This window comes from Diachasmimorpha longicaudata, chromosome 15 (assembly GCF_034640455.1).
Source record: "Diachasmimorpha longicaudata isolate KC_UGA_2023 chromosome 15, iyDiaLong2, whole genome shotgun sequence".
NCBI classification, from domain to species: Eukaryota; Metazoa; Arthropoda; class Insecta; order Hymenoptera; family Braconidae; genus Diachasmimorpha; species Diachasmimorpha longicaudata.
Genome location: NC_087239.1, coordinates 3,024,367 through 3,034,766, shown reverse-complemented (window position 1 = coordinate 3,034,766; position 10,400 = coordinate 3,024,367). Strand labels below are relative to the sequence as shown.

At 37.5% G+C, this 10,400-nt stretch overlaps 1 protein-coding gene across 1 annotated transcript; it reads right to left on the bottom strand.

The window, feature by feature from the left end:
- Window positions 1–1,862: 1,862 nt before the first annotated feature.
- LOC135169825 (glyoxylate reductase/hydroxypyruvate reductase-like) lies at window positions 1,863–6,022 on the bottom strand. Its single transcript, XM_064135158.1, has 4 exons — window positions 5,856–6,022; window positions 3,226–3,353; window positions 2,797–2,986; window positions 1,863–2,587 (listed from the first exon to the last, which is right to left on the bottom strand). The coding sequence occupies exons 1-4, from the start codon at window positions 5,966–5,968 to the stop codon at window positions 2,017–2,019; spliced, it is 1,002 nt and encodes a 333-aa protein (XP_063991228.1). The 5' UTR covers window positions 5,969–6,022; the 3' UTR covers window positions 1,863–2,016.
- Between the last annotated feature and the right edge of the window lie 4,378 nt (window positions 6,023–10,400).

Here is a 10,400-nt window from a genome sequence, read left to right as displayed (position 1 = left end):
GCAGCCAATGTACTCAATTCGTACGCTCTGGACTCGAGTTCGATCCCAGCCTCCATCTTTTTTTTTCTTTTTTATTCATATTTTATCAATTTTTTTTAATAAATGGTTAATCATTAATCGAAATACCTCATGAGAATCAGATCAAACGCTAATTCGATTCATGATTCACCATTTCTTTAAAAAAAAATTACGTCACCTCACGTGAATGACGGATAGTGAGTGAGAGACGGAGAATGGGAAAGATATTTCTCTCTCGCTCCTTTGCAATTTTAAGACAGTCCTTTCAGGGGGGGTGGGGCCGGGGGGGGGTGAATAAAAACCTAGTATTATTAAGATTAGAAGGATTTATTAGAATACAAGAATAATCTGATGAGATCAAAAATTTAAACAATAATCCTCGATTATTAAATTAACTAGATAATTTATGTAATTGCCTGATCAGACATTTAATGTTTGAAATTTTATTCCCCATAAAAAATTCTTGTTTGAGATAGAGACGAGTATGCGGTGCCGATTTGGGATCAGTGGGAAAAATTAAAAGTTGTGTCTTGTGTCAAGACAAAAGACACAAGAAACAAAGACTGTTGGGGGATGCACTGTTTAATTTATTATAAATAATTTGAGGCGTAACCTCGCGTCTTTGAGAGAATTTTACAGTTAAAGCTTGTTAATTTCAATTCACGCACTGCTGGTGATGTACTAAGACCTTTATAGAGTTTACATACGCGATTGAAAATTGAGGCTTTCTTTGAGATAGTTAATTGAGAGATAACTACAAACACTTGAACGTCTGTTATTCGTCAACGCTGTAGATGAACTAGGGTTCAGAAACATCCGTTGAGTAGACGAATTTAAACGTGTGGTAGTTTTTGATCCATCTATAGGATTTTGAGAGAAACTGTATAAATCTCAATAACTAAACATGATAGCTAGTTATCATCGCGATAGTCTCCAATTGGTGATGTACAATTTGATAATTATGGAGAACACTGTATTGTGATAAGTTGAGTCCGAATTCAATTCGCGAATATTCTATCGAGAACTACTTATTGCGTATTCACTGTTGATTGTTGAGTTATTCTAGACTGTTCGAGATTGAGAGAGACTGATTGAGAAACGATTGAGAACGAATTGAGAATGAATTATATCTGTTTTTGGATCTCTTTATATACCCAAGGGTTGTGTTGATGGGATTAGCAACCCAAGGATTTGGAAGGTTCGAGACGAATTCCTCAGTTTGAATGTTCTCGAATTCTTCGCTGGAGAATTGGCTAAATTTTCTCTCTCTTTTAAACAATTCTTTTTGACAAAATGTTGTAAACCTATTTGTTTACAAGATATTTGTCAAAAAGCATTTTTAACTAGGAAAATTCCGAAAACCACAGGCATCCCCCTTGGCATTCCGGAAATAATTGTTTAAATGTTAATTATCTCATGATGCACCAGGCTTACAGTATTTTGTCAAGAGACCTTTCTTGTTGTAAATTAAATTTACAATAAAAAAGATCTTCCTGTAAATTAAATTTACAACAATAAAAAAGATCTTCTTGTTGGTTAGCCGTCGTTCACTCCGGGTGATAAAATCCTTGTGACGAAGGAAACTAAATGAATGAGAAAGCGAATCTTTTCTAACTCGTAAAACGAGGCTGATCACGAATGAACCTTTATCGAACGTCGTCCACATGGACTCAATCGTTAGAAATAGGAGAGAAACCTGTCGATTGCACCCTCGAAGTCGTCATCAACTGAACGAATCACGAAAAATTTAGTGATATTCGTTGGAAGTGAACGAGACATTCTATATCAATCTTATATCAATTTTACAATGGGTGTATAAAGAGAATAATTTTCACGTTTCGAAATACTGAGAATCTTTTTTTATGGTTCTATTTTCAAATTATAACACTTTTAAATCATCATCATGTTTGTTAGGAGTGCCCCTTCAAGAAATTATTTTTATTAGATAAAATCAAGTCCTAATTTGGCCCACAACCTGAGTATCACTCGTCCATCCCCCTAGAGGGAATACGCGAGTGGTTTATCCTCAAGAGCGTCCAAAATATTCTGCGCAGCAATAATGGACATTTCTTCCCTCGCCTTGACAGTGGCAGATCCAAGATGCGGCACAATCTCAAAATTCGGTAGTCTCAGAAGTTCGTGGTGTTTTGGCAGTGGCTCAGGATCAATAACGTCCACCCCCGCCGCGAATATCGTCCCCTCCTTGAGTGCCTTCAGAAGAGAGCTCGTGTTAACAACAGCTCCAAACCCGACATTCACGAGAACAGCGGTTTTCTTCATTCTCTTGAAAGCCTCGTCGTCGAACAATCCCCGCGTGTAGATTGTCAACGGTAGATCAATGACGATGAAGTCACTATACATAAGAAGGTAGCCAAGGGAAACGAAGTTAGCTTCCAGTTCATCAGCATCTGGGTTCCGGCTGAACTCGCTGTACAAGAATCGTTCAACTGCAAAACCGTCTAGACGTTTCGACACCTCCTGGCCAATATTTTCTGGACCAACTATTCCAACCGTTGAACCACGAAGTTCGTGGCCAAGCAGCCACTGGGGACCACTTTCGGTCTTTCCCCTGGAAGAATTGACTTTTGCAAATTTAAGTAACGATTTTATCTCTCGTCATTCAAGCGAGAAAAATAAAAAGATGTTGATCTGATTCTTTCTATTAAATGTTATCATGCAGAAATGAACAAACAATAATAAATCAAAGGATTATAAAAATTTTATGACAAATGAGAATTTACTGGAATTTTGAAAAATAAAATGAATTATTTGAATTACTCTTCGAGAAGAGTGCGACCCTCGTGTGCCCGTCGGGCAGCATTCAGCAAGAGCATCACCGCAATCTCAGCAACTGCAGCGCTGAAACCCACGGGCGTATAACCAACTTGAATTCCCCTGAATTTGATGTCGCGGACATCGAGGTGATCGTACCCAGTTGACATTGTCGACACGACCTTCAGTTCACGACCTTCGCGACAAGATTTTTCATTATCATTGGAACGCTTGTGAAGTGCGAGATAATCGCAAGAGTACGTTTATCTTCACGGAGTTATATATTGCGTAAAAATTACGTATATTCTGTGATTCCCAAGTGACGTTTTATTGTCGAAAATTTGGCCAACCTGCCACGTAATTCTTTCAGAACATTCCGTAATTTTTAGGGAACCTTTTCTCTCGACGAATTGAAAAATGAAAAAAAAATCATACTAGCGTTATTAAGAAATTTGTAATCGACTTTGACGTGTTCGGTGACAAGTACACCATCGTGTCCAGGAATAGCCGCAAGTACTTCGTCTTGTGTTGGTGTGACATATGGTAAAATGGTAAGATCACATCTGGAAATACGTAATTATAAAAAAAGTGTAGGGAATGAAGAAAACCGCAGATTTTTTCCAGGAAAATGCTTAGGTCCAGGAAAAATAATCAGTAGTAATACCCCAAGACCTTCAAAATCATCGGATATTTCCCGAGAGTTTTGTTGCGTAGCAACGAGAGGGATAAGGTTCGCAGGTTTCGCAGGTTCGCAGGTTTTTCTGCGAATCTTATCCCGATCGGTGCTACGCAGGGAAACTGGAGGGAAATATCCGATTAATTTTGAAGATCGAGGGGTATTTGGCTGGATTATTTTTTTCATTCCAATTTCAAACAATTAAATGTGTGGCATTTCACGTCATATAGTATGGTTTTCCACTCGTAGTTGTGGCTTCTCCAGCGTATATTCTCTGTCTGCACAAAATGCCGAGAATTGTTTCCAAATTGTGGCTTTTGTCTTCACTGTATTATTAGGAACATTATTTTTAATTTTCTGATCAATAATCTCCAAGGATTCTCCTCCAAATCTGCTTATGTCCAGGTAAAGTCTTTGAACTTGATTTTTTGTAATGACAGTTTTGGGGTTTGAAACGTGTACAAATTGTTCATCGGATATTTTCATTGCTTAGCAACAAACAGGGAAATATCCGAAAAATATCCGAAGTAAAACTCTCTTACTTGTACCACGTGACGGGAAATGCCACCATTTGATTGGTTGAAATTGGGATTAAAAAAATAATCACATATAATACCACAAGTGGTTCAAAATTACCGAATATTTCCCGATAGATTCGTTGCAAACGAATCATCATTCATTCATTTGTATGCAGGGAACCTAGAGGGAAATATTCTATAATTTTGAAGCTCGAGTGGTATTCAGGGGATTATTTTTCCTATCCAAATTTCGGCCAAGAGAATTGTGCCATGACATGAAAAGAGGTTTATTTGGTTAAGTGTCGTTTGTTTACCAAAATATTCAAAAAATTATCGCATATAATACCACAAGAGCTCCGAAATTATCGGATATTTCCCGATAGGTTCGTTGCAAACAAATGAACGTGTCAAGTTTTCCAGTCTAAAAATCACGAGCGCGAAGCGCGAGTGATTTTTCTGGAAAACTTGACAAGCTTATTTATTTGTAGGGAACCTTGAGGGAAATATCAGATAATTTCGAAGTTCGAGTGGTATTCGGGGGATTATTTTTTGCATCCAAATCTTGGCCGATAGAATTGCACCATGAGACATAATTTTCAACGAATTGCCATTTAATCTGTCAGATACAATTGAGGGTTACTTCAACATTTGTTTTTTTTTATATATATCAACATGCAAAATTTCCAGTGTAATTTTCACATATAATACCACAAGTGGTTCAAAATTATCGAATATTTCCCGATAGATTCGTTGCAAACAAATGAAGGAGTCAAGTTTTTCAGGCTAAAAAATCACGAGTGCGAAGCACGAGTGATTTTTCCTGAAAAACTTGACGACTTCATTTGTATGCAGGGAACCTAGAGGGAAATATTCTATAATTTTGAAGCTCGAGTGGTATTCAGGGGATTATTTTTCCTATCCAAATTTCGGCCAAGAGAATTGTGCCATGACATGAAAAGAGGTTTATTTGGTTAGGTGTCGTTTGTTTATCAAAATATTCAAAAAATTATCGCTGATATTCGAGGTAGGCTATATAAAATATCAACAAATGGTGCAATTCTATTGGCTGAAATTTGGGTGGGAAAAATAATCACATATAATACCACAAGTGGTTCAAAATTATCGAATATTTCCCGATAGATTCGTTGCAAACAAATGAAGGAGTCAAGTTTTTCAGGCTAAAAAATCACGAGTGCGAAGCACGAGTGATTTTTCCTGAAAAACTTGACGACTTCATTTGTATGCAGGGAACCTAGAGGGAAATATTCTATAATTTTGAAGCTCGAGTGGTATTCAGGGGATTATTTTTCCTATCCAAATTTCGGCCAAGAGAATTGTGCCATGACATGAAAAGAGGTTTATTTGGTTAAGTGTCGTTTGTTTACCAAAATATTCAAAAAATTATCGCTGATATTCGAGGTAGGCTATACAAAATATCAACAAATGGTGCAATTCTATTGGCTGAAATTTGGGTGGGAAAAATAATCAAGAATATCCGCTGAAATACCGTGTTGACTATACAAAATAACGTCGAATGGTGCAATCCTATTGGCCAAGATTTGGATGGGGAAAATAATCGCTGATATTCGAGGTAGGCTATACAAAATATCAACAAATGGTGCAATTCTATTGGCTGAAATTTGGGTGGGAAAAATAATCAAGAAAATTCGTGTTAGCGCACTTTTCCGGGGTTCGTTTTGTCATGGAATTGCTCAGACACAAGAGCTCAATTCCTCTTCCGCGAAGCAATGAAACCACTTCCTCGAAATAATAACAAAGTCAATTGAAAATGCCGACATTACAGATCAAAGGGAAAACCTCGAGCCGGTGTTAACGAACATCTAATAATAATCAAGGAAATAGAGTCTTACTTCTCGCCCAGCAAGTCCAATCCCACTTGCGGTATATCGCAGCTGGTAACGAGAACCTTCGGCCTCGGCATGATTGATTCGAGCAGTGATTCGTCCATTGACAGACCACTCATTGTAAGCGATAAACTCCCCGATATAAACTCTGCTATCGCAAAAACAAACTAATGGTAAGGCTTCCGCTGGAGCCTTTTATACCGAATGTTAGAAATATGAGCGGGATCTTCGGCGCAGGCGCATTCATCGTAAAAAATCTGTGTATAAAGTTTATGCACGACCGAAATGAAACTTCTTGGCTATAGATTGTTCAAAAATTTTGTCTGAATTTTTTGTGATACTTTTCGGAAATTTTTATTGAGCCACGCAGGAAGATTTCAGAACATTTTGTCACTGAAAATTAGAAATCTCATGGAGAAATCAAACAGAATCGTCAATTTCTGTTTCATGGTTCCCTGAAACTGGACAGAAAACAAGGAAATTCCTGTTAATGCCTTTTTGAATTCGGGGAACAGTGACACCGAAGCCCATTGAGGACAAAAAATCCGGAAATTTACGATTTCATTGAAAAATCAAGAAAATTGATCTCCAATATCCATATTAAAGTATATATTTAAATAAATTACGAAATTCTCATTTTCGTACCGCTTAAAATTCGGGAATTTTACTGACGGATAAGTTAGACCGGAGATTTCATGATTTTTAAATGTGTTAAAAGCATTTGATGCCACTGGATTGGTAATTCCCAGTGAACTATCCCGATATTAATAAAAAGGTCTTATTAGTATTGTTCATCATATTAACAAAATGAGTTCTTCAAAATCGGCTTTTCTGAATAATTATCAATTTCCTCTAAATATTGCGCAGGAATATTCAGTTCTCGCTCTCTTTCGTCACAATTAATTATATAAATGCATATAACCCCTTGATTATTTGAAACTAATGCTTCTCCCCCATAAATCTTAGCTCCCAAATTTGATCTGGGTAAATACCCTTGTTTCACGTCTGTATTCAATAGTTTAATTCCGACCTTTTGCTTGCAACGAGCAGGAATTGTTATTCTAGTTTGCATCAGTGGAATGGCGATTCCCTTACTATTTATGCGCAACTTATCATCGGAGAAACACAACGTTGCTTTCTCATCTCGTAAAAATTGTGCACCTAATATACCATCATATTTGATTGTGAAATCTGCACGAACCATTTGAAAATTGCAGGGAATGGCATCAAACGTAACTCGAGCCTCTCCAATTGTCTCATCACACCCCGGGGCTGATTCCTCTCAATTCAAAACCCTTATCTGGATTTATATGGATACCCAATTTTAATACATCTTCCTTTAACAAATGGATGTCCGCTCCGGAGTCAACAAGTAGCCAACTTTTCATATTTTATAAATTATCACTCGTGATAGTGACACAGGGGAGTGTCATTTGCTTTGCCTGATTAACGTTAATCGATATTTTTGGAAGTTTATCATCTGAGCTCAACCGAGTATTCTGAGCGTTAACATTTCGGAAACTACCACGACGGCAATTACGAGTCGAATGCCCGGTTATTTTGCAATTTACACAATATCCCGGCTGGAATTTACTGTGGCATTGACTCAATATGTGGCCCATTTTTCCACATGCATAACATATTCTTCCGTTTCTCAATGAATTATCTGAGTCTTGCGAATGACTCCGTACAGCGTTGACTCTAGCAGGGATCTGTTCCTGAGATCGATTTTGCGAATGATATGGCCCGTAGCTTCTAAAACGACGGAAATTACGATCATGAGAATTACGCGGATTGTTTGTCGTAGCTTGCGGATTGTTAAAAATTTTAACCTGCTCATGTTTAAAAAGATCATTCCGTTGCTCAATCTCTTTTTATTTTTCGATTGCGATTTTAACGGTGGCTTCAAAATTTATGGGTTTTTCATTTGCAACGTGCGAACTCAATTCACCTCTCAATCCTCTAATGAAGCTGTCCCGAGCTCTTTCATGTGTGGTAGCGAGAACACCGGTTGCGATGTCAACAGGATATTTCTCCTGAATCAATTCCGTAATTCCTTGGATTAAAACGTTAATTCGCGCAACATAATCGATTATCTTCTCGTTGTTCTTTTGATAAACTGCTGCAAGTAGGCCTTGCCACTGAGATAAAGTTTGACGCGGTGCAAAAGCTTGTTTTAAATTAGCAAAAATATTTTCAAGAGTCAGAGTAGCTTGATTTGCAACATATTGGCTAGCTTTATCGGAAATCTTTGATTTTACGAATTGTGTAAAGTACATGGGATAGGATGGAGGTGCAAGCGCGATTGCCTGTTTGCACAAATCAATAAAGTTATTCACTGAAATATTTTCTCCATTAAAATGCGGAACCAAGTTAGATATGTCTTTGATTGATATTGAGGGCTGTAACGGTTGAGTGCTCGAATCCGCCCGACTCCCTGATCCCGATGCTAAATTTTGTATTATATTTGTACTGTTTGTGCTGATACTCGCATTACTATTATTCACTGAATTCAACGAATCTCTAGGATTTCCCGTCGATGCAGATTCCCCCTCAGTTCTCATATTTCTACTACTTTTCCTGGGGCGCGGCATTTCTACGCTTAAAATTCTATCAATTCAAATAATGGAATCTAAATAATTTCGTTAAATCAAATAAACGCTTCTCTCTTCTCTTAAACTAATTAAAACGAATCAAATGGTCAAAATCTCTGAATTATTTGTGCTCTCTCTGTTTATAAGGTATGGATAGGCTGCGGCCTTTCATCGGAGTATCTCGCTACTACCCAGTAAAACCGCAGAAAACCTCGGCAATGCCCTGACTTGTCACAATTTTGAGTTATTCCAAATATTGCGATGTTCACTACAATTTTACTTGCACTTCACTGATTGACCTTTTGGAATTTCACTCAACACTACACTAAATTCTGCTCGGTGGAACTGCGTTAACTTATCAGTAAGCTGCTTGGCTGGAACTGCGTTGTCTGATCAGTAGGCTGCTTGGCTGGAACACTGGAACTCCCTTCAGGTCAGCGCCGTTGTTGACAGAAGAATTTTGTGAATTTTCGAATTCAAATTGCAAATTCAATGGATGCGGCTATCCGACCGCTGTCACCAATTGTGATGTCCTCCCTAGGTACCTAGGAGAACGGTGGCGCCAGGTGAATAATTTTAGCGCCAATCTTCGAATGTGGGTTCGTTAGCCGCGAAACCTCTAATGAGGACTCCATTGAACATAGTAGATGACGGGTTGAAGGTTATACAAGTAATAAATTAATTACACACAAGTGCTTACGAGAGCACATTAACACTCTTTATTTGTATTTGGTTAAGTTCAGCACTTAATTACACTTTATACTTGTTATAAACTTAATTTATCTACTCGAAGAGAAAAGCTGCAAGCAGAGGGCTTGTAGAAGATGAACTGCACTGACGTAACTTAATTTCGTGGGGTTGGGCCCATCAACCCCCACTCACTAAAGTTGCGCACGCAAAACTAGGCCCTCCGAAAGGGACAAGTGTAACCCACAAGAGAAAAAGGGAACAAAAAGGGGGGGGGGAAGGACCATGCGACGTGTCATGTATCCTCTATGTTAGAACCCTAAGTCAGCCTGGCGAATACAATGAACAATGTGTCTCCACACGTGCTGTACACATGCAGCGGAAAACGTTTAAGATAAACAGAAAGAAATATTTTACGACCTGAGACCGTGACTTTAAAATAAACTCGACCCTCTAAATTTTCCTATAATAAATGTGTTTATTTGACGTGAATTTCAACTTGACCTTCTAGATTGAATTATTTTCTTCACACTCGAGAAATGTTTTTTGTTCCCTTTGTCCATTGTGTGGTGGAATAATTTTTTCCAATAAATCAAATTTAATTACGCAATTTGAATCACGCGGTGATTTAAGCAACACACGCGCCCCCCTGACCGCTCGAGATGTCAGGACATCACATTTTAGAAATCATAAAACGTTGAGATCCCATGAAATCTTCATTTGGCATTTCCGAGGTGATTACTTACAGAAAAAACTAATCATACAACATGAAATTCAAAAGGTAATTTCCACGATTTTTAAGTACATAAATTACGTTTTTGAAGAGTTGAAACGACAATTATAATTCATGAAATGTAATTTGCGATTTTTAAACGGGAAGATACCATTTTGAACCCGCAAATTGTAAATTACTATTCCTAAAATTTTAATGTAAAAAAAATGAAGTACCCATTTTAAGACGTAAAACACAACTTCGTTTTTTACGGCTTTTTTTCCGTAATTTACGAAACCTCTCTGCCCCAAAATTCTTGATTGGTAAAATTGTAAATGCAATTCATTTAAAAAAACTTGTTTTAGTAGTACCAACTCTTTAGATTTCTAACGATTTTGAATTATTTGCGTCTAACTCTCAGGGACATAAAAAAACATTCAAAGCCATTTTGAAAATGTTGAATTTTGGGGTTTTCCCAGATACAAAATTCACTAGTCCCAGAGTTTTTATATTTATTAGTTAATTATCGTCAAAGCCTTTTAGTTTGGAATTTTTATT